This window comes from Meleagris gallopavo, chromosome Z (assembly GCF_905368555.1).
Source record: "Meleagris gallopavo chromosome Z, MGAL_WU_HG_1.1, whole genome shotgun sequence".
NCBI lineage: Eukaryota > Metazoa > Chordata > Aves > Galliformes > Phasianidae > Meleagris > Meleagris gallopavo.
In genome coordinates, this window is record NC_139435.1 from 21,431,021 (window position 1) to 21,455,919 (window position 24,899).

The 24,899-nt window shown below is 41.5% G+C and overlaps 1 protein-coding gene and 1 long non-coding RNA gene across 8 annotated transcripts in view; one reads left to right on the forward strand and one right to left on the reverse strand.

Annotated features, from left to right (window-relative positions):
- MAST4 (microtubule associated serine/threonine kinase family member 4) overlaps positions 1 to 24,899 on the forward strand; it is a 287,688-nt gene that overhangs the window by 159,024 nt on the left and 103,765 nt on the right. For 2 of the 7 annotated variants that reach the window (XM_085214175.1, XM_085214172.1), the window contains one exon: positions 2,790 to 2,870. The exons of 4 other annotated variants lie outside the window; for them this stretch is intronic. In XM_085214175.1, the coding sequence (XP_085070301.1) occupies positions 2,790 to 2,870 (81 nt within the window). Of the gene's footprint in view, positions 1 to 2,789; positions 2,871 to 23,622; positions 23,856 to 24,899 lie in introns of those variants that run through there. One more of the 7 variants, XM_085214173.1, reaches the window with a different exon arrangement.
- On the reverse strand, positions 19,571 to 23,703 carry LOC146542158 (uncharacterized). The gene is made up of 2 exons (XR_014880654.1): positions 23,574 to 23,703; positions 19,571 to 20,070 (listed from the first exon to the last, which is right to left on the reverse strand). It is a non-coding gene; the product is annotated as an uncharacterized LOC146542158 (long non-coding RNA).

Sequence of the window (24,899 nt, forward strand, 5' to 3'; positions counted from 1 at the left end):
GGAGGGGTCTTGTCAGGGAGCTCATTAAAATGGTTGCCATGAATAATTGATAATGGTGCTCCTTCAGTGATGGGGAAATTTAAATATTTTTAAATCAGTCTTCGTTGAATTATGTAATAATTATGTAATCATTTTATGTGAATAACATCACTAATTGCAAAAGATGAAAAGTGATTCATGTTACTGGTTCTTTACACGTGTGTGTGTGTGTGTGTGTGTGTGTGTGTGTGTGTGTTTGTAATGTAAGGCAGTCATTTACTGTTTCCTGTTTTCATGGCATCCTGACAAAATCACGCTTGCTTTGTGTCATTTCTACAGTATTTAGACACTGGTAAAAATAATTGTATTTTAGTTTCAGCATTGCTCAGTTGTTGATGTATTTTACTTTTTTTTTGTTGTTTTTAAAACATTGTCCAGATACAAATAACTTCTGTTCAATTTTTTTTTTCATGCTTTTATAATAACATTTATATAGGTTATCATGCTCATGCTTTCTGAACTTAAATTGTTTGTAGAGAAAAGAGAATACCATGTTTTAGTTGCTGTCACTTAGTGGTTACCATAAAGTCGTTTTCTGATTTGTCAGAGTCAGCAGAGCTTTAGGTTGTGTCCCCCCAATTTTTATTTTCAAGTATCTTCAAAGGCAAATAAATACTGGAGGAGGGGGAAGGGAAAGAAAGAGAGAAAGAAAGAGAGAAAGAGAGAGAGAAAGAAAGAAAGGAGCAACAGAATGCAAACAAAAGAACACCACAACCATTTCTTTGAAACAGTCTTTGCGTTTGGATTTTCTTACATTGTCTTTCAATCAGGTTTCAATGTTGAGACTGTTTTATCCCTGAGAAATTTGTACAGTCTGTCTGCTTTCTATTCATTACTCGCAGAAAGCTCCTTTCAAAGAATATTAAGGATCCGGCATGAAACATTCCTAATTTAGTAAATGTAAGAATTAAAGCTGCCTGTCATCCCTGTGCATATGCACTATGATAATTTGTTTTAACAGGTTTCTGCCTGTGATTTTTAAGTCTTAAAAAAAGCAAAGCTGAAAAGCATGCTCTGTAGAACTGCATTGACACTACACTGTCAACACTTGGTGGGAATTTATAGACGCACAGTGTCTGATACTGAATGCCCTCTATGACTGAGACTCTTGTGTTTCAGAAATGAACATGAAGACATGATGGAGTAACTACTAGCAGGTGCAGCATTTCTACCTGCTGTGTGTATGCCAGCCACTAGAGGGAGGGGGACATGTTTTGGCACTGGGTGTCCCAAGATTTGTTTCCAGCAAGGGGAAGTCACTGACTTCATCTCATTCTGATCTGAGTTAACATATTCTTCTTATTCAGTGCCAGACCCATTATTTCCTTCCTTTCCACTGCTCTGGCTTTGGCTGGTTTCTTGCCCCTGATCTTCACTGCATAACAGTCTCCATCCTCTCTTCCTGCTGCTGCCTTTTGGGCAGCAGCACCACTTCTTTCCTTTTTCTGCCTGGATTTTCTTGAGATGAGTGTCTGCTCTCTTCCTGTTCCTGATCCTTGCCATCCACATCACCCGCCTTTGCCCTTGCTGAGCACCTCCAGAACAGCACTGGGCACAGACACTGTAGCACAGCAGTTTTCCAGCCCATTGCTAGTGTTGGCAACTCACACCCTCCTAGTGCTCTACTTTGGAAGCAGTAGTGCTGTTTCTGCTGATTTTTTTCGATCAGATCTCCACCTTGCCAGGTTCTAGTGAGAATGTTACAAAGTATGGCATTGTTGTGCAGCTGAAAACAAGGGATGGAACTGGTTGCAGCTTTCCGTTTGTCTCTGGCTCCCTGAGGGCAGGTCAGGACACCAGTGCTGGCTGGCTGCAGGGGTCCGTTATGCAGCAGGACAGGTCTTTGTGAAGGTCATCTAGAAAAAGCTATACATCAGCATCTACGTTTGCTTAGCTTGAACCAGTGGTGCCGCATGTTGGTTTAGGAGAGATAATTTCAGCTAATCACAACACGAAGAGTGTAATTGAACATTAAAAAAAAAAATACTTGCTGTATTGCAAGTGTTGTAGGGACACATGCATGTGGCTGCACTAGAGTATTATAAAAGTGCATCTCTGGAATCTTTCATGTCGTATTTTATTAAGAGACTTCACAATGGAGCTGTACTTGAGGCAACTTCTTGAAGATGCCTTCAGAGCCAAGAGCTCAAGTATGCTTTTGGAGACATTAGTTGCTTGTATTCATACTTGATTACATAAGTAAAAGGCTTGATGCATGCAGTAGGAGATTTCATAGTGATATCGATGGAAATTGCATGTAGGTCACTTCTAGTTTTCAGTAGGTCCCTGAATTTTAGGCTTTCAAATTGGATTTATTTTTCCTGAGAATTCTTCTTGCTGACAAAAGCTCATAATCATTTTTAATTTCCAACATATCTTATTTGCATATCAAAAGAAACATAAAAAATTTCTAATATTAAAAACAAAAAACTTACCATCCTGTATCAGTTATTTATTTTGCTTTGAAGTTTGAAACAGTCCCACAATACACAACTTTTGGGTACGCAAACAAGTATTGGAGAGAGCTTCACATAGTCAAGCTTATGCACCAGCAACAGATTTCATGTTTGTTTTTATTTAAATCAGTTTCATCTTAAGTCAAAAACTGTGTGGCTACTGTCACTCACTTCATTCAGAAGGACAGTAATGTTTCAGTTCTAACTGGAACTCCTTTTGTAACTCCTGCACTAAAACATGCAACTCTTGCTAAACCTTCTGTTCACTAGAGATGACATTATTTTAACTTTCAGTCTCACCCCAAGGAGCCTGAGCCCAACCCCAACAAGCCCTTGCAGTCCATGCAGCCCTCTGTTCGCTTTTCATTTTTGGAGGTAAGCAAGTAAACTTCCATTGTTGATGTTTTCTTCTGCATCCAAAACCTGACAATCAAAATGTATTTCAGGGGGAAAATTGCAGAAAATCAAATATGACTGTACAATCAGAATAATGTTGCACTTAATAAGCTGTTATTCTGAAGTTGTTATTATTATTTTTTAATGGAAAAAAGAGACGTATTTTGAAACATAGTAAGGAGTTTTGAGTTGCAAATTCGTAATTGTGAGTTGCTCTGACTTTGGATCAGGAATGTATCTGCTGTTGAAGTTTTGTAGTTTGCTTCCTGTGGTAATACTGCAAACTGTGTTCTGTCATGTCAAAAGTTTAAAAGGTGTTTTCAGAAGTGGAGATGATCAATGAAGCACATTGTTGTATCATGCTTACCTGAGAGACAGCAGCATGATCTATGATGCCAGGTGACAGAAGAGTTGGGTATCCAAGGTGTATGTCATTTTAGAAGAAAATAATCCTTTCTGTAGTAGGTCCATAGTGCTGTCCCTTCTTCAGGACTGGGATAATTTTAAGCCTTATTTCTAGTACGGTAACGTTTTAGTTATGTCCTGTGCAGCTGCATGCAATATCTTTCTGAATATCTTTTCTTTGTTCTACTTCTCAGTTCATACAAAAGAAACAGTTTGTTGCTTAGGTTTTTTTTTTTTTACTTGTTGGTATTTACTTTAACAACATCAGAAAATAATTAATTGAAAAAGTACTGTGTGCCTCATACTATTATGGTAAAATAATCACAATAGATGGTAATTGAAGGGTATTTATGATACAGAAAAGCTTTTTTTTTTCTTTCCTATCTTTTTTTTTTCTTTCTAATATGCGAAATAAACTTACAAGCCAAGTCTCATACTCAAGAGCATAAGTTAGTGAGATTCTGCCCAATAGGGAATGTAGTTTTTAAAATGAATTTTCGGAGCTTTCTGGATTAAAAAAAACAAGAACAAAACAAAATATCTAATATTTGTGATAATTAGAAGTTTTGTTTGGTACTGTGAGGATAATGGGCTACCACTTCACTGAATTATACAATAAAATAGATCTGTATCTACACAGTACAGCCTCTTCAATGTTGCATGGCAGAGACAATGCTTGTATGGGTCATTCTCCTTCAGCATTCTTTAAAAAGGATCTCATTCTTGAAATTTCTGTATCATGGTTTAATTTGACAGTGAAAAATTAAGCAATAATTTTGCAGCTTGCTCTGTGTCATAACAGTGATTTATTTTTTTTTTTAAATCTATAATTATTCTTTAAGGAAAGAGATGGACTTAAAATCTTCCTTTTTTGCATTTTTCATTATGATTTAACCATACGTCGTCTTCTCAGTGGAAACACTTTGTGGTGAATTATCAGCAAAGTCACTGTGTTCTGTGGAGTTTGTCTTGATGGTAGGGAGAAGCTGTTAAAACCCAACATTTTTGTATTAGTCTTCAGTTTCTGTGCAGCTGGATTTTGGGGGGAGGAGGATGATGCTCATGGAAGGGTTCTTTTTCAGAACAGCAATATTATGGATGCAAAAAGCTGCATTTAAAAGTTTTTAATCTGTGTAAACTGCTGAATTGCATCTCTGGCCTTGTGGACATCCTTCCATGCAGACTGTGCTGTAGACAGCTGTGTAGATAGCCCTCGCAGGCTTTATAGTTTTAGAATGAACCAATGGGACTGGACTCTCAGTGCTATGGTTTCCCCATGCTGGGTAGAAGAGGTTAGTAACTACATCAAGTTTGAGCTTTCCATTCCTATGATGGATGATGGTGCAGAGAGCAGACTTCTTAGATTCTTTTTGATGAAATCAAATTGAATTTGGCGTTAGAGTTCAATGTAATACCTAAGCCACATATTTTCCTGAAAAAAACATCAAAATTCTTACCATTGTATTTTTATTCTTATTTTTTGCTTTTAGAAATCCCTTAAGAATATTTGAATTTACCCTGGAATGGAAATTAAAGAGAAATACTATGATTCTAAATCATTATACTGTAGCTACAGAGGACTTAGCATGTTCAGAACAGCAAATGGTAATTATTTACTGTTCAGGATTGACTTATGTTAACAGAGAAAAAATGTATATGTTTTTTAGGGCATATAAGTAATTAGCATTTCCTGTTCCTTTGGCTCAGAGTACTCTAGTAAGTGGAAGGAGAGGAATTATTTTAGTTTTATTACTTTTGCTTGTGTTCAGAAGTGTTAGCATTATGGGAGCCTTCTTAGTGTAAATATATAGGATTTCCCTATGGCATTGTATCTGTCTGACATTCTGGCTCATCTCTGTCATGTCCAAGGAGCTGGGCAAGTCGAAGGACAAGTTTTGTTCAAGTTCTGCTTACAACAGTTGTCTCGTACAGTAGCAGTGTAAAGGGAATCTTCGGCCAGTCAGATGATTAATGTTTTTTTAAAGTAAACAGTAGCATCTTGTGAATGTACCTACGGTAGCAGAGCCTTGAAGAGGATGGGGATGAGGCATATATTTCCCATTAATTCAGTACTGCTATTTTTGTCTTCTGATCATTTTCAACTTCCCTAGGGGAGAAAAGTAATATATTACCATTTTAGCACAAATTCATACAAGCAGCAAAAGCAGGTTTGCAAGGAAAGGGAAAAGTTGGAAATAATGTAAACAGCTAACAACAGCTGCTTGAGAGATTCTTCTGGGGAGCTCCAGCACAGGTCCCCACCGGCAGCAGCTCTCCAGGCACTGTTCCACACGGCTCTGTACCACGGGGCCACCCTCAGGAGCCTCTCCAGCACTGTCCCCACAGGCAGCAGCTGCCCCAGCCCTCCTGCCCCACCGTGGGCTGCTCCCCACGGGCAGTGGCTCTGGCCCAGGGCTGCTCCTGCTGGCGTGTCCATGGGCTGTGCCTCCTCCAGGCCTCAGCCTCTGCTGCACTGTGAGCTCCTCCGTGACTGCACTGCTCCGCGTGGTGCCCGTGGGCTGCAGGGGGATGGCCTGGTCCTCTGCGGGCCTCTCTGGGCTGCAGGGAGCTGCTGCTTTGTGCCCAAAGCACCTCCTGCACTGACCGTGGTGCCTGCAGGGCTATTGCACATTTTCTCGCTTTTCTCTCTGAGCTTCCTCCCGCAAAGTGCTTTCCCCTTTCTCAGCCATGCTCTCCCAGAGACAGAGCCAGCATCGTTCATGGCTCAGCTGAAGGTGAAGCATGATTTTGTAGAAAAGTTAGTGATATAATTTAGACTTCTTGTCACAGAGTAATTTAGTTTATGAATTTAAAAGAATGATATATACCGTTCAGTGACTCCTTTCCCTCTTAGTGTTATAGCTGCCATATCTAAGGAAGCTCAAGCAAACATTTTTCTTTAAAATTTATTTCCTCCTGTGGTTCCAGAGAATAGTACAAAGTAGATTGACCTTGAGGTTATGCTGAAAGATGCAGTTGTTGATTTATTACTCTGAAACAGCAAGGTCATGAGAAGATCTGATGTGTATGAGGTAAGGAGTCACTTGGCTCCAATTCTTTCCCAATTTATTCATTTTTATCTAAAATGAGAAAAACCTGCTGTTTCATCTCTTAGAATAATCTCATTAGAATTCGTGAACACCTAACACAAAGCACGAGTTCTTCAAGGTGTAATAAATTAGTAGATGGCTCAAGCCTTCCAAGGTAGACTCTCTGCTCCCAAGTTCTTGTTAAGGCCTCACTGTTCTTTTAACTCTGTGAGCATTTATTTAAAATGGCAAAACACACATACCTCAGATATTTCCAACACACTCTTATTAAACCATGTGATGCTTCAAAGGGAAGGCTGACAGTTGGGACTGTTTGCAAGGATTCTTAGAGAATTTGCAGCCTTTACTGTTCTTTTGTCACACTGGAGGGATGCAATAAGGTAATTTGTGATCGTATGATTTTGGGGCTGGCATTAAATAGAATGTGGTTTTGCTTGCCACACAGTGGTTCAAATCAAAGAGGCAAAGCTTGAGATGTCTCAGTGATGTTATGGAGCTTATGGGTTAGGATAAGAGTAGTACTTTAAAAAGCTCCCAGAAAAAAAGAAAAAAAATCTGTGTTCTTGTATGTGTGTTTCAAAGCCTTATGTGGAATATGGCAATTTAACCTGTGGTTTGTGTTACTTGATGATGATGTTCAGAAGAAAGACTTTTTTTCTAAGTCATGTAACCAAATAAAAGTAGCCCCCTTCTCCCATAACTTCAACCCCAAAGTTTTGCAGCACAGGCTGTCTTGTAAGAATAGATGACAGAATTTTACAGGACTGAGCAGAAATAGATAATTTGCTGGCTTTTTTTTTTGTCCTTTTCTTACCCTTTTTTTTTTTTTTTTTCCTTTGGCATTTGTAAGATAGATCTTAAGAGAACATGAAAAGTTCTTGTGACAGTTATTTCCTTTGGTAGTCTGAAAGTTGCTACTTTTTCATCTGTGGGAGAGAGCTTGTCTGAATCATTTTAAATGCCATTTTGTCAATCTCCTTTCCCTGAACTCTCATAAAGATTCTCCCAAAGCAGTTGAATGTCATTTTAATGAAATCTTCTCGCCTTTTGTGTTGTATTTTGTATGTTGAATGTTGCATTTTTAAATTAATATTTAGACTTTCTAAAAATTTTAAGGTAAAAGACTGCTATGAATTCAACTTTGAAAATTGCAGCTATTATAGAGTAGTGTTGAAACACTAGAGTATTGGGGTTGCAGACACTAAAAGGTTTATAGGTTTTATTCTAAATGCCATTAGAAATCTAAAATTTTCTAAGACTGCATAGTCGTAGTAATGACCTGAATGAAAATTTCTTGAGCAACTTTATTTCTTTTTAAAGCAGAGAATGAAAGAATTCACAATTTAAAACTTAAAGTGCTTATGGCCATTAATTTTGTTTGCCTTTGAGCCAGATTCAGCTTTTCTTAACTGCTAAAGACAATGTAATAAACTGACTGAACGTTTACCCTGGGTCTTGTTTGGAGGGGTATAATAAAAATAAGAAATGGAGAGTGGTGTTCTGTAGAAAATGGGGCTTTTAAGGTTTTCAAAAATATTAAAAAAAAAAATTAAAAATATTTAAAAAAAGATACATTGAAAGTTTGCAGTACTTAGAAAAAAACACCTTCTGAAGGTCTTGAAATATTCTTGGAAATGTGTCTTCCTAACTGTTGTATGACAGATTTTCAAGTACATGCAAGTTACCTGCTAGAATCATAAATGTTGCAAAAGACCTCTAGATCATCTAGCAAACAACCTACCCAGCTATGCCATGTCCCTAAGTGCTACATCTCACATTTCTGTAGCACCTCCAGGGACAGTGACTCCACCACTTTCCTGAGCAGTACATTCTAATATTTAACCACTCTGTATGAGAGAATAAATTTTTCCTAATACCTAACCTGATACCCGTATGTGCGACAAGATGAGAGGCAACTATTGCCTCTCATCTTGTTTCTAGTTACTTGGGGGAAGAGACTGACCCCCCACATTGCTACAACTTCTTTTCAGGTAGCTTTAGAGAGCAGTGTAGTCTTTCTTGAGCCTCCTCCAGGGTAAACAATCCTTGTTCCCTCAGCCACTCCTCATAAGACATTTTCTTCAGACTCTTCACAGCTTCATTGCCATTTTTTGGACATGCTCTGTGGCCTCGGTGCATACAGTACTCAAGGTGCAGTCTTACCAGGGCTGAGAACAGAGGGGACAACCACTTCCCTAGTCCTGACTACAACAGGATCCTGGCTTGTATCAGAAGGAGTGGCCTTCTTGGCCACTGGACTCACTGCTGGCTCATGTTCAGCTGTTCGTTGGCTAGCACCCTCAGATCCTTTTCTACCATACAGTTTTCTAGCCATTCTGCCCTAAGCCTGTAGCATTGCTTAGAATTGTTGTGACTAAAGCGTAGGACCCGGCACTTGATCTTGTTGAACATCATACTGATGAGGATGGTTCTCAGACCAACAATCTATCCTACCCAGATCCCTCTGTAAGGCCTACCTACCCATCAGCATTTAAAGCTTGATGTCATCTGCAGACTTACTGAGGGTGCTCTCAGTCCTCTCATACACATCAGCAGTGAAGATTTTAAACAGGAATGGCCCCAGCACTTACCTCTGGGAAACACCACTAGTGACTGGTAACCAGATGGATTTAACTCCATTCACCACCACTCTCTGGACGCAGTCATTACCTTGTGAAAGACTTTGATAAGTTTAGGTAGACTGCATCCACAGCCTTTCCATCATCCACGAGGTAGATCACCTGGTTATAGAAAATGATTAGGTTGTTCAAACAGGACTTGCCTTTGATGAACTTGTGCTGAATAGGCTTGATCACCTGGTTATCCTACACATGCTTGGTGATCACACTCAAGATGATCTTCATAACCTTCCACAATATATGAAGGACAGGGTGGCAGGCCTGTGGATCCCTGGATCCTCCTTCCCACCCTGCTTACAAATGACGTCTTGTTGACAAGTCTCCAGTCATTCGGGACCTCCCCAGTTGACCAGGACTGGTGGAAAATGACTTGTCAAACTACAGTCATTAATCACTGTGGAGTGTGTACCTGTTGACCTTACGGCTTTTCTTATTAGAGCATGATATATATATATTAGTAATGATTGTGATGCACAGTTGCTTCAACCTATGCATAGTCACACTTCTATAGTATGATTTCATAATTGGTTTCATTTCAGTTAATGGGAAAGGACTTGATCCTTAATTCAAGGTTTTTTTATTGTCCAAAGTGAGGCTTTTTTTTAGTTTGAACTGGTAGGTATATCAGCAGTTTGCTTCTTCCAGGAGAGTTATTTCTTTAGATATTTCCACTTCTGTTACATCATTTCAGAAATCTTGCAGACTCTCTGCAGCACAGTGACTGATTTCAACTAGTTCTTGCACAAGTTGCCAGAGAAACAATCCTTCAGCTACATTCTTGACTTGGAAATTCTCATCCGTGCTGTGTGCCAACACTGCAGCATTGTGTTGCATCTGCATCATTTTATCGCACCTTGATAAAAATAGTCACAGAACTGAAACCAACACTGCAGGCATCAGCCTTCTGTATTACACAATTCCAGCAGACCACAGCACTGCAAGCTGCAAGGAATTGCTTATGTGCCTTGAAGCTTAAGAAATACTTTCAGACTCAAGGCTATAACTGCAGTAATGCAGAAGAAGGTGTATATCAGAAAGACTGCTATCCCTGAAGTACGCTTTTTGGGAGGCTTTCTTTTTCTGCCCTACACAAAACAATTTGTTTTCACTACTTTGTGAGCCAAATTACTTTGCAGTAAATATTGATGGTCCCTTAGGGAAAGTATTTTTCTTTGGTATTCTTTTATTTTTAAATTTATATTTTTAGTTTATTCTTGAATACTGTTAAAGTGATGGTTTCACAAATGTGAATTCTAGTCAGACTTCACAAATGAACAGAACATTTTGGAATACAGGAATGCAAGAAGCATGAGAGATTTACAGAATACTGGAGAAAAAAAACAAACAAACAAAAAAAAACAAACCCAGGCAATACTCCTGTTAAGTACAAAGCTTCTTAGTCCATTTGTTCTTCAGATATCTTGTTGCTCCCTTTGTTTGTTTGTTACCATTTCAAAAGAGAAGTAAACATATAGGTTCATAGAGATAGTGCCTTGCACCTGCAGAAAACTGAAGATCACTAACATGCTGTATTCTGTACTCAACAGCCCTTTCTCTGGTGCCAGTTTTGGCAGGTTTGTCATCTTGATCTACAAGATACTGGTGGTTCGGGCAGAGATTTCCTATGCTCCTGATCTGAAGTGCTATTCAGCAAAGTAGTTATTTGGCTTTAAACAGAGGAGCAGTTCCTCCCTGTGATGGAGTGGAAGGACAGTCATGGAATGACTGGGCGCAAGCTGGCGAGCCCTCCCGGGGACTCATGTTCTCTGCTTAGAGGAGTCGTAGCTGGCCTCTTGTAAAAGTGCAGCGTGGTCCCAGAGCCTGAGAACTTTAAAGATGTTATTCCACCTGCTGCTGGGACACTGTTTTTTTTAGAGGCCTTGGGAGCTGATTCTAGGCTCAAGGATAGTACTGGGAAGTAGATGGTGCTGAGGTGCATAGTGTTGGACTGACACCAGGTCGAATGTATCTGTCTCCTGAACCTAGCTTTCACACAGCTCTGTGTTTGTCATTAGCATGGTAACTGTTCTTTCTGTGTGACAACATTGTCAGTATTAACGTCATACAGTGTTATAATGGGTGTATGTTGTGATGTCTGCCTTCGATCAATGTGAGTTTCTGGGCTGATGCTGCAGCAGTCAGGTGCTCATACCCACAGTGTACTCTGCAGCAGACTGTCTGTTAGCTTTAGAGACTGTGGGAGGATATGATCTAGGCTTGCAGAGTTCTTTTCTAGCAGTGAGAAGCCTGCTGTTGTAGAGAAGAAGCATGGAGCAATGGAATCTGCTTTTTCTGTTCTTCGGGGCATGATGCTAGGAGAGACTGGCAAAGTTATCCTTGGGCTGTAAGAGATTAGGTGGTTTGCAGTTAAAAGTTCCAGCAGTGATACTTCAAAAGGGCAAAGCTGATAGGAGTTTAGCGCCTCAGAGCTATGTGGAAATAGTGTGGCTTACAGCTGCAACACGCATACCTTGAAGAGTTGTGAGAGGGATTGCTCCATGAGGGCGTCTTGCATGGGAAATAACATGTTTTTTGATCAGGGACGCAAATTTGCGATTTGATAGAGAAGTGAGCAGTGAGCAAAACTGGGCCTAAAACTTTCACTCAACTAAAAAATGTCTATGGGATTCCAAAGTACCACAGCAACAGTTTTGTCATATTTTAGGGGTTCATGGTCTCAGACTGCTGTATTTCTGCTGGGACATAAATGGTAAAGTTGGGTTTGAGAAGGTGATTAATGCTCTGTGACCTCCTAGGCTGATTAAACTTGGAAGTATCTGTAAAAATTGCTGTAGTGCCTGAGATGAGGGGATGTTGATGTGCACCAGCACACATATAGATTCACATGAACCAGAGCCAGCCTCTTTCAGTATGAGCAATCAGGTTTGCTATTCTTCCTTGACCTCTGTGCTGTCTCGTCTTTGCCAGGCTCTCAGAGCTTTGTCTGCCACTGATGAAAACTTTCTTTGTACGTATGTACAATTGCATGAACAGTGGTGTTGAAGAAAAGCAGAACAGAGAACATGGTATGCATTTGTCTACCTTGGGGTAAAGATGGTATTAGTTGTTGTCGCAGATGGCAGAATTTTTGACTAAGGCTAGTCTTGTGGCTAATGGTGCTTATGAAGATAGAGTGGGCTACGTTGGGATAATTCCTTCATTGATATTAAGCATGTCTTCTTCCTTTAAATTGTGCAGAATTCAAGTATGTGTTTTTGACCAGTCCTTCATTCTTCTTGCTGTAAAAAATCAAATACAGAGTTGAAAGTGTATACTCATTTAAGAGCAACATAGTTTTACATGTGAGGTTCAAGCTCATTTAAATTAATGGTAATCCATGTCCAAGCATGTCTGGAGACAGTCAGAGGAGGGGCTGCCTGAACAGTAAGTTGTGGTACGTTAATTTTGAGGTTGGCCTTTTTTTTTTCGTTTCTCATTGATAGCATATGAGGAATGTATATTTGCAGTGATAGGTGTTTTAAGTCTCTTTTGTATCAGGATATTGATTTTCACATAAACACTTTCTGCAATTGCATGGATGGAATAATCAGATTGTTTTCTTTCTGTAAAAACATGACTGTTAGTGATTTGAACTGTTATTTGAATGCTGAGGAGTTAATTCCCTCACTCCCACTATGAATGATAGAATTTTCCAGGATGCTGGAAGTATAAAAAGCTAGTACAGATTGTGCTGATTCTGCAGTCCTTGATTTACATGTTTTTGACAGGGTGTTGGTAGTGATCGAGCTGACTACATTTTGTGTGTTAGGCAGTATTGATGTGCCCTCTCAATCCTCAAGAGCTAAAAGAAAATGTGTATGCCTGTCTTTGCTCCAAGAAGGTGGAAGTTTGTGATTTGCCATGTCTACTTTTAATTCTCCCTGATATGCAGAGAACAGATATTTAAGGCTGTTTCTTAACTCATCTGAGTCCCACTCAGCTAATGTTTGTACTTTCTTTGCCTGTAGGAGGGAGATAAAGAAGTAATTCAATAGCTCTCAGTCTGCGCTGTGGTGAGCCCACCTCCCTGCTATTGTCTACTCCTTTACTCTCCTTTTTTTCAATACCTGTATATTTCATGCACGTATTTCTGGAAATGTCTTCACTGCAATATGAAGAAGCCATATGAAGAAGGCGTTATTATCTCTGCTTTGCAGATGGAGAACTGAAACACAGAGATTAAATGGCTAGATAACACTGGATCTTAGATCCTGAGGCACCTTAGCCATAAGATTGTTTTTGTATTTCGTCCTTCACTAGTGGGTTTTCTCTCACACTTTGACAGGCATAAATAACTAAAATCACATTATCCTCTGTTGTAGTTCTAGATGCTTGTTTCGTACGCTGTGCCTTCTTTTACATATAGTTAATTTCTACCTACTTTTTTGTGATGCTCTTTTTCTGTCAACAGTAGCCCTGCTAATGCAATTGGATTTATCCAGCTGCTGCACCATCTGGGAAACAAGCTAGTTAGTTGCTTAGAAAACAACACAGAATAGAGCTACTGAGATATGCCAGCAATCATTTCAGCTGGCGAGATTCTTTGAGTCAGGGAGCTGGGAGGATCTGAGTCTTTCTCATCTGGATGTAGTCAGGATTGTGTGGGTATTAGTGGTAGAGCTCAAAGGGCTGTTGAGGAGAATGGGGCTACATCTGGCTGGCAGCAGGTCACCTGTGGTGTTCCCCAGACTCAGTTCTACGGCCTGTCCTGCTCTGCAGCTGCAGTGTACCCTCAGCAAGCTGATGAAACTGAATGAGGTGGTGCTTTTGACTCCTTGGAAGAATAAGAGACCTTGTAGAGGGATCTGGATGGGTGGGAGTACTGGGCAGTCAGCAACAAAAAAAGAAAATGTGGACTGCTGCACCTGAGGTGGAGCGATGCTGGATACAGACACAAATGGGAAATGAGCGGCTGGGGAGTAGCTCAGCACTCCTGCAGACATAAGGGGTACTGGTGCCTGCAGCTCAGCACAAGTCAATAGTGTGCCCTGGAGCCCAGGGGCAAACCATATCTTGGGGTGCATTAGCATAGCACAGCCACTTGGTCAAAACCCACTGTGTTTAGCCTTGGTGTGACCTCACCCTGAACAATGTGTGCAGCTTTGGGTTCCACAATGTAGAAAGAATGTTAAAGTCCTTGAAAGTGTCTGGAGGAGGACAGCACAGCTGGTGCGACAGGGCAGGAAGGCATGTGCTATGAGGAGAGGCTGAGGGATTGCACTGGGATTGCGCAGCCAATAGAAGCAGGGGCCAGGAGGTGACCTCAGTGCTCCTGCAGCTCCCTGAGGAAGGGAGGCAGAGAGGTGTTCTGCTCCTGGGAACTGATGGCAGAGTGGGAATGGCAGCATGGGAACTGCCAGAGAAGGGTCAGGCTGGGCATCAGGAAACAGTTCTGTGCTGTGAAGGGTGGTCAGGCACTGAAAGAGCTTTCCTAGAGAAGTGATTGTTGCCCTCTGTGTCGGTGTTCAAGAGGTTGGTCAGTGTCTTCAGTAATATGTATTAGCTTTTTGTTAGCCTTGATGTGATCAGACAGTTGGAGTAGGTGATCTTTGTATATCCCTTATAACTGAACTATTTTGTTCTATTTAGATTTAAACTGTGGAGTGTGTGCTGAAATGTAATTATTATTTCTTACTTAGCCCATTGAGTAAGAGAGCAAAAAGATGTGAAGACATAATCAACTTCCAAGCAATGCACACACAGCACTGTAATACCTAGAGTGATGTGTATAGGCAGTCCACTAAGCACAACATTTACCCTTTTAACTTTCTGAGTACCAGATTTCCAATTTGATGGCTTGCACTGCACGCAGCGCTCCATCTCACACCATTCTAGTGACAGCAGATCCATCAGGTACATCATCTGTAGCAGGAAGCCATAGGAGTGTGGGGATAAGCTCCAGAAGTGCAACTGCTTTGTGTTGCCATACTATAAAGCTCTGAATTCTTAGCACCTTATTTTTATTCACTTTGAATTAAATCAGGATTTGCAAGTAAATGGTGTGCCTAAAATACCTGAAATAAGCAGAATAGCCAAGGTCATGCTTAATTTCTTTGCTGTGACAGAGACCTGTAATTGATCATCTATCTTGTGCTGATTGTCTAATTAGTTCAGGGCATTCAATGTGTAAGTATCAAACCTGATAAAGTTTTGTCTCACTGAAGACAACATTTGTACTGAATAGCTGTTTTCAATTTCAGAATTGCTGGCATCAGACTACTTAGGCTTCAATTGACAGGCATGAGTGCTTCACTGTGCTGCCTGCCATTAACCCCACCCCCAAAAGATATTTTAAAAATGAGAGAAGTTACAGATCGTGACAGTAACTGTTCCAAACACATCAGGATTGAATGCTATCAAACGTGAAGTGTGCTGGATTTCTTTCCCTAGTTCATCTGACTTTTACACAGAGAGTTCCTTAAGTCTATTGTTAGGAGCGGAGCAGGGCGGTGGGGTTGGCCAATGGTGGAGCTGAGCACACAAAAATGGCTCTGAACAAGGAGCAGCATTCGCCTTACAGGAGTATGTTGTTTGGGATTCTCCAAACTTAAGTGCTGCAGTGACACAGCAGAATGCTCCATTTTTTTAAACCATTCTTCCATCTGAAGACAGTGGGCTTTGGGTTTTAATTTGTGTGTTGTTAGAAGTTGTGAAAACAAAAAAGATGTAAAAAATTTTACAATTTAACAGGTTTTTTTTTTTAATAGATACCTTTGAGACTTTGTTTTTAAACAATATTTTATCTGTTTTTAAAAGGAAAACCCTGATATTAATATTATATGTTTGAAAGATTGAGAAAGATTGTATTGGAATGGTTGTTTACTGGAATTACTCATTTTTTAACTTTAAAAGCTTTCCGATAACATAATCTTAAGTTAAAAAAAAAAAAATAAAAAATTGATCTTTTCTATAATTGAATTAATTATTTTTTTCTCAAAATATGGCTTAGTTGACTGAGGCTTAAATGTAGAATGTATGGTAATGGATGAATACTTACTGCTTTAGAAAAATGATTGTATTCACATCTTGTTAAGGAATTAAGAATTTCACCTTTAAGCATAGGGTATTGCTGTTGATTTTATAGGATATGTAGTAAAATATGGCAAGATGTGTGAGGACAGGAGAGGGTATAAATGTGTGAAGTGAGCTAAGCTACTGCAATGAATTACGTGTCTTAAATCTATGACTTCTTTATGTGAATGCCTTGAAACACTGAAAACATCATTACCACTCCTGAGCAGAGAATACATTAGCGTGCAGATTTATACTCATGGTACCACAAAAATGGTTACCAACTGATTTGAAGATAGAGTGTGACCCTTTCTCAATGCCTCTGAGTGCTAGCAAGCAAGGTTCTCAAAGTAAAACAGGATGTTTTAGTATTGGTTGTAATACAGATTTTTATTTTTTCCTCTGGCATTTGTGACAATGAAGTCAAAATTTAAGTGCCACAGTACTTGCAAAAAGGTGATATTTTTACATGATTCTTCTGTTTTTCCTTTCTGTGCTGGACCACAAAAACTAGCACTTCGAACTGTAGTAATGCATTCTCTATCTGTGAAGATAGATGTAAATCTAGTGATAACAATTGGAAATAGTTCTTTCATACTTTTGCAGCTAGTTTGCTTGCTTGCTAAATTAGCTCCAAAGCTAATATTTGGGACAAGAACAAATGGGTAGCCTTGTAGATAGAGCATGAGTGACTCCTTCCACTACAGGTAGCAAAATGTTGGATTAAAAATAATGCTGCCTGAAATGAATTCCTATGTTTCATGTGAATAACTGCACAATATATTTAACTTCCAATTAATAGCGTATATCTATCTAGAAACTTTCAGAAATGGGAAGAGATGCTGTGACCATTGCTTTTCCTAAATGTGTTTGTGCTAAGTAATATATACCACACTGGAACAGTAGGAAGTTGATCTGAATTTGTATGTTACTTTACAACTGGTTAGAGCAATAATGTTTACTTATGTTTATAAACATTTCTAAGTAAACTCAGAAATCTGGCAGACGTGCATTGCACACCCACAAAACACTTTTTTCAGTGAGTTCTTCAGCTAATTTTTACGCTCTACATCCCACAGTGACAGTTGTGTGAAGTCAGCAGTGAAAGGTAATAAACATCAAAATCAACCAGTAGAGGGAGCAAGATCTCAAATATTGCAGCTAAGAATACTAAAAAGTATTAATTAGTGCATTTTAAGGACTGAATGTACTATTAAGATCCTGAGATTCAATTTCCTATGTAGATTAGGTGGTAGAACTGTACCTGCTAATGCTTGTACCTATCTTTTTATTCTTGTTTGAAGTGATTTTTATTTTTTTTAGGTAAAAAGGTGCCTAACTTACAGGTTAGTGATGGGACATCAAGTGGGTAGGACAAAATAAATCAAAACTCTTTTTTTTTTTCATCCAATTCCTGCATCTTGCAACCTTACTTCTACCTGAGGAGTTGGGCAGGAGGGAGTTCGTGATGCCTGCAACCTGTGTCTTCTTCCACATCCCTCTTGGGTGTTCCTATACTGTATGACCAACATACTCTTTTAGTCTTGGATAAAGTTGAATAAATCAAGCTTTTCAGACGGCATATAGCAGATTATTTTTAAGTGTGCTCTAGCCCCATAGGTCTCATCTCCTTACTCCTGTGAGAGATTTTCCTGCTTACGCACCTGAGGGATGTGTATTTTTAGATATGCTGTCATATTAGGAGCACCTATTTAACTGCATATCTGTGAGAGGACCTGAATTCTTTGTGTTGTCTGTGCCCTCCACATTTCTGCTTTACACTGTGAGTTTTTTGTGTGGTTTTTGTGTGACCTCATGTCTGCTAATAACAGAATGTCAGATGTTCAAACAAGGTTGCTTTATCCAACGATAAACCGTCTTGTTCCTGTCATTGTTTACCTCTTTGTTTTCATTTGCTAGAAAGGGTACTACTTTTTTTTTCTTTCCAAATCACTGATAGCAGTACTGAATTGCATTCAGTGGAGAACAGAGTCCAGAATTAACTACAAGAAACATTTAATGTTTTTAAAGGGTTTTTTTGAATTTTAGTGTTTCCTGTATCTTACATAAATTTTTATGTTCCGCTTAATTAACTTGTTAAAACATGATGTGGAAATGTGTTGAATGTTTTACATTCTCAGTGAATTTTTAACTTGAATGTTTAATAATCAGACTTGGAATCTTGTTTTAAAGCAGAACTGTTCAGGCCGACTGAGCTAGGCGTAGAGCTGTGTTTAGTGACGTCAGGCATGTTGCCATACCTGAATACTGTTACTAATGGCAGCTAGTATCCTGTTTGTTCTTTTAAAGGAATGCTATTACAGGGTGGCTTAGTTTCAGTGTTGTAGAACTTCCATATATTCCAAGATACTTTGAAAAGGGCAATAATTGCACGAGCAGCTCAGGCAGTTCCGTTCTCTCTCTTTGTATAGTAGTTAACTGACAAAAAAAGGGAACAGCTAAAAGAAAACAAACTCCTCCCGGCACATCTGCAGCCCTCATTGTAATCTGATGTTATTCTGGTTACTGATTGAATGAATGAAAAGCATTTCTTTGTTGCTTTGTGATAGCATTTTAACAAATATAGGAAAGATGTGCTAAGGCAAGAGTTACCTCTATTTTTTCTCATTCACATTTTATGAATTTACTTTTCCAATCCAGTATGAGGCCTGTGCTGATGTTAGGATTTTACTAGTTTTGGGGTATTGAAGGAACCCTATTATCTACACTGTTACTGGTAAACTTCATTTGGTGTGTATCTTGTAAAACTGATAAGATTTGGGCAGTTTGTAATGCCTCTGGGCAACGATTCCAGAACAGTTTTCATGTTTTGAAAAATTCCACTGTGTACTGACTTATTAATCAGAGTGAAGAAGCTAGGTTAGATCTAACTTCTTTACTGGAATACTATATGCAGTATATTGATTTAGTGTTGGTATTGCACTTTGATTTTAAAGATAAGCTACTTATCTTTGTGAGTGTTTTGTGGCAGTGAAACAGTACTATGTAACTGAAAAGTTTCTGGAGAATATTTTATTGCTATTTATCACTGAAACTAAATGTTGACATTCAACTAAGTGTTGAAATTTTATTTTATTTAATTTTTTGCTTATGTATTGAATGGAAATCTTTCTTAGAGAAGGGAATCCTTTTGTAAGCTTGCTTTTGGGGAATGAATTTTCCTCAAATGTGGATTAGATACCTTTAATGGCTTGGGTGATGTTTTCATCTTCATGTGAATGTATAACAGAAAGCTTAGTGATCCTTATCACTAGCATTACTATCTGATACCCTACGTAATGCTTTGTGATAGAACTTATCAGCCAGGTTACATAGTGAAGCATCTCTCAAGTGGTCAAGTTGCCTGAGCTGCTTACTGTTTTGGGTGGGTCTGTGAAGCTGAAAACCAAATAGTATTCATAATGTGTTTGCAGGTTCTCGTGCTGTATCGTATATGCAGATTCTTATTTTTAATGCTACAGAATTCAGTGTTTTAAATTTAAATTAAATTTAAAATAGTGAGTTATTTGTAGTTGCCAAACTTTTCAGTAATGTTCTGATGCAGAGAAATGTATTTAATTGTCAAATATGTATTTATTGTGCCACATATCTATTCCTAGCAACTTTGTTTTTACATGTTTCGGAATATGGTGTAATCTACATTATGCAATTTTTTGTCCAGTTGTACATGGTAGAGATGAGTAACTACACTCTGCTGACGTACTGGCTGTTTAGTCTGTGTCTGCTGGATTGTTTCAGGGATGAGCAGCCCTGTCAGATGGCAGAGTGAAAGAAAGCTCCAGCATGATGGATATATGCTGCCAGAGGACTAGTCCTGCTGTCCCTGCTTGTCTGCCCAGCTGTTTGCTCCTTCTTGTTCTCTTCTTCTCGGCCTGGTGCTGGCTGTCGCTGTCTGAGCTGATTCAGCTTGTAAATTGTGGAAAGAGGGTGCTCCTTCAGACAGCAGCTGTGTGGAACCAGTTTCATTTGCTTGCAAACCTTTCTCTCCCTTGAGATGTTTGCTTTGAAATCTGGTGTTTCTGTGGCATGGAAAGTCTTAGGCTGCAGGCACCGCTGTGGAAAGGATGTTGTATATTGACAGGCATTATGAAGTCTTCACCATCATTTACATGTAGTACCCTCTGTGATAAGGCCTTTATTTCCCCTTATGAAGCTTTTTCTTTCATCTAAGCTTGTTGTGGAACTATGCTGGATTTTCACAACTCCTCCCTTAATCTTTGCGTGTCTACTTCAGAAAAATACTTGGTCTCCTTGCTTTTGAACTCATGTTAGAAACAGCCTAACCAGTTAGCAGGACTGCTTGTGTCTAATTGTGTATGGAAAAGTTAAGTGAACCTAAGCTTGAATTCACAGGTCATGTAATTCTGGGAGCTATTGCTTGTTGGAAAGCCTATGCAGGGTGTACGGACGGAATTGTAAGGGTTTAAACCCTTACAAGCCAAAATGAGCAATATGCAACATTGAACGTAGAAAACATTCTGATGTTGATACACTGTGTTGCTACACAAATGGACAGAAGCTTTTACCTTGATTCCTTTGTTCCGTTCTGCATCTGGAAAAATACGGTTTGTTAGATCATAACGTGTATTGCAATACCCAAATCTCTGTAATGGCTTTAGATATAGTCATCTGTCTGGTTACACCTAGAAGGAGTGGATGATTAATGCCATCCAATTGCAGGCAGTAATCATTCTTTTTCAAGCGGATTTTTGCGAACGATGTGATAGATGGATCTTGCTTCAATTTTGAAAGCTTCTAGTTGATGTTTCAAAATCGGATCCTTCCAATCATTATTGTAAAAATAGTAGAGTTTATCAAAGAAATCATTAGTTGAATTAGTGTGGCTTTGCTAGAGAAGACTTGTACTACGTGGCCTAATATAAAATGGGTTTTGAGCTCTTTGTTCCAGGATCACCCCGCAAATCATGCATTTGGCTGAGTGTGACTTGAGTTAAAGAAGCTGAGCTATTCCTTTAACTGCTTCTTAGGGAGGCAGAGATAGCTTAGGAAGAGGAGAGATAGCTTGCAGGGAGATGAGGGTGCTGAAACTTTCCCTGCGTGATGGAAGGCTTTGTTGTTACTCTTCAGCCAGTGCTGTTCACAACATCCAATAGGTGAAATTCCCTACCTTCATCGCTAAACACAGATGCAAATTACAGACAAAAGCTCGGGTGAGAGATGATGAAGTAATTGAGTGTAAAGAGAAGGAGATGTTTCTCAGTGCTTATGCGGAGATTTGAGAATCCCCTTCTGAAACAGCAGAAGGTTCAGCAGAACTTAGCAGTTTCTATAGAAAGGGGGGTTCTCAAGCACGCGTGCCTTCACACAAACCCTTAAAACTTCACACGATATGAGGACAAATACAGGGAAAAGAATTGGGTGAGAATTTTCCAGTCACTGATGTGAATACCTCCTCTGTGTCCATGGGTGGTGTGAGAAGTGCAGCCACCAGGAGGGAGGCACTCCTGCTGAGCCCCTCAGGGAATATGATGGGGATTGCCCTGCGCACCAGCTTCTGCAGTGATTTGTATCGGGCAGTTTAAACAAGAAAATCTGATCCAAGACCTCCATTGGACTGTTTCCACTTCCTCTCATCTGTAACTGATCTCTGCTAAAACTAAGACGTTTATGGAGGGTTGTTAGATGGCTGTATTGTTTGGATCCATGCTAGCCTGCCTTTGTTTGCAGTGATGTGTCTGCAGGGCATTTATCCTAATAAGGTGCTATTAGATGCCTATGTGAACTCATTTTAAACATGTTCATTTTTTTTTCTTTCTTGCCTTTGACTTGTGCTTATCATCCAATTTATTAACTGAAGATTTTTTTCTATGCATTTTCTGAGTATGATTAAGTTTTTGTGTGTGACTTAAAAAACTGTACGCTGAGAGGATGTTCTCTGCATCCCTCAAATAAGCATGTTGTAGCTGGCTGATTAGGGAACTGGTACCTTCTTTGCAATGTGTATTTCTGGGCACTTTTCAAAACCATGGCTAGTATTTTGCTGCTCTGTGGCATGCAAAGCTGGAATCCTCAGTGGTGCTGGGTTGGCCCCTCCAGATCGTCTCTGCAGGGGTGTGGTGGTTTCACAGTCCTGTCAGTCCACTCTTGCACTCATTCCTCCTCAAAAGGGAGAAAGTGCAGTGAAAAAAGGCTTGCAGGTTGAGATAAGGACAGGGAGATCACTTTGCTGTCATGGCAAAACAGATTCAGCATAAGGGAGATTAATGTAATGCATTGCCTACTGCTAATAGACTCCAGCCAGTGGCTGTCCCTTTTGTAACAGCTGGAGCTGGCTCTGATGTGCCATGTGTTGCTGGGCTCTGCTCACAGAGGCCAACTGCTGCAGGTTCTCCGCTAACAACACCCTGCAATGTAAGGCCAATGCAGCTATGCAGGTTGTGGTCAAGAAGGCCAGTGGTATCAGAGGGTACATTGAAAAGAGCATGGCCAGCAGGTTGAGGAAGGTGATCTTTCCCTTCTACTGTGCCCTGCTGAGGCCACATCTGGAGTACTGGGCTCCCCAGTCAATATGGACAGGAGCTACTGGAAAGAGTTCAGTGGAGGGTCACAAAGGTGTTGAGGGGCCTGGAAGATCTCCCTTCTGTGAAAGGCTGAGACCTGGAACTGTTCAGCCTGGAAATAAGATTGAGAGGGGATCAGGGGTTGTATCAGTGCTTATAAATGTCTGAAGGGTGGAAGTCAGGTGGATGGGGCCATGCTCTTTTCCATGATGCTCAGGGACGAGAGGAGTGGGCACAAACTGGAACACAGAAAGAAAGTTCCATATGAACATGAGGAAAAACTTGTTTGGGATGGAGCACTGGGACAGTTTGCCCACAATGGTTCTGGAGTCTCCTCTGGGGATATTCAAGATCCACCTGGATGCCTTCCTGTGTGACCTACTATAGAGAACTGCTTTAGCAGGGTTTTGCTCTGGATGATCTCCAGAGGCCCTTTTGAAGCACTACAGTTCTGTGGCAGTGAGGTGTAGCAGTAATTCCAGACCTTCTCGCGTGCTGTGCAGATGTGAGCGAGCGTGCTTGTCTGGGCAGAGGCAGCACGGCGGTGGCACTGGCTGGGCCTGCAGCAGAGTGCAGAGCTGCAGGGGAAGCGGAGGTGGGGCCGGGCTGGAACGAGGGCGAGGAGGAGGAGGCAAAGGAAGAAAGTTGGGAGGAGGAGGAGGAAATGACTCAGGGCACCTGAGCGCTTAGGTCACCCACTGTTTGGAGTAGAAACGGTGCTGTTAGCCTCTCTCTGCCCTTCTTGTGGCAGCCTGTGTTCCAGGGTGGGCTTTCCCAGCCAGCGCGCTGTCCAGTGCAAGGAACAGCGACTAAGCGCAGGCTTTGCGCCGGGCTAGGCCCGCGGTCCCCTGAGCGCTCCCGTACGCGAGCGCAGGCCGATCGCCGTGCGACCACTGTTCGCTTCGCCCGGGCCGCGGCCCGCCGGCTGGTGCCGCCGCGGCGCTGCGGAGCTCCTCTGCCCAGCCGCCCCTCCGCGCGCCCCCAGCGCCTCCCGCCCGCCCCAGCGCCGCGCCCGGGGCCGCCCGGCGCCCTCACCTGGCGCCGCCGCTGGCGGGGGGCGGGGCGGGGCGGGGCGCGCGGAAAGTTGCCGGCGGGCCGGGCTCCTCTGGGCGGGCCTCTGCTCTCCTCGTCTCCGGCTGCTGGGAGCGGTGCGGAACGCGGCGGCTCTCTCTTCTTTCCGCGCGTGTTATGGCCGTGAGCGGCGCCGCGCTCTGAGCGCCGAGGTATGGATATGTCGGACCCCAATTACTGGACGGTCCTCTCCAACTTCACGTTGCCCCACCTGAGGAGCGGTACCCGCCTGCGCCGGACCCAGAGGTAAGGGCGCCCGGCAGGCCCGGCCCTGGGCCGCCCCTGCGCTGCCGGCCCCGCGCGGCCATCCGTCCGTAGGGCTGCGCCGTGCCCGGCTCCTGCGGGCTTTCAGTTAGCTCTCTGATGTTTGACCTTTTATCCGCAGCGCGTATACTTTATATGGACAACTCCGGGAGCCTACTTTGTTAGCTGCTCTTAAAGAGACCGCTCTGTGCAGCTGCGCGGTCTGAGGCGGGCTGGGTGACGTTTGTACATACAGGGACGGCCTTTATTTATTTTTTTTCTTTTTTTTTTTCTTCTTTTCTCCCCGCTTTTTTGCCTTTTTTTTTTTTTTTCCCTCTCTTTTTTTTCGGTAGCTTTTCTTCTCTTGACCGGAGGGAAGCGGTTCGCGGCACCTGGTCGCCGCCAGCCGCCCGCCGGGTGCCACCGTGCCCGCAGTCCCGTTCCGCAGCCGCTGTCGCGCTGCGCCGAAGTTTGTCGCTCCGCTCGCCTCCCGTCCGCCGTGCTGGGACGTCACCCGCCGCGGTGTGCAGCTCGATACACTTCTGTGTGAAGCTGCCGTCAGTGTCTGCGCGGGGTTGTCCCCGGAGACGTGACACGGCTCGCACAGGGGCGGGGCGGGGGCTGCGGGGCCCGAGGGTCCGTGCGGTGACACGTCCCTACGGAGCAGCGTCTGTAGAATGGCGGAAAGTTAGAATAACAAACCGAGGGCACGCCTCTCGCGTGAAAGTACTGCTGCGGCGCATACCCAGCCCGGACCTAACTTGAGTTAGCTACGAGCGCCAGGTTTTTTGGTGTTCAGTTATTATGCTCCTTCTTGTATATCATGTCCTCTTAAATAACATCTCAATATGTGTAAATAACCTTTACGCATTATTTTTTTTGCTACAGATACATCTGTGTTTGAACAGCAGAAGTGGTGGGTCCTTTTTTGCATTTTCATTCTTCCTACACCTGTGGGAAGGTGCAGAAATGGTTTTTTTCAAAGTGTATGGGAGACCTTTCAGAATCACAGAGTGCACAAAATACATTTACACAGAAGACATATAA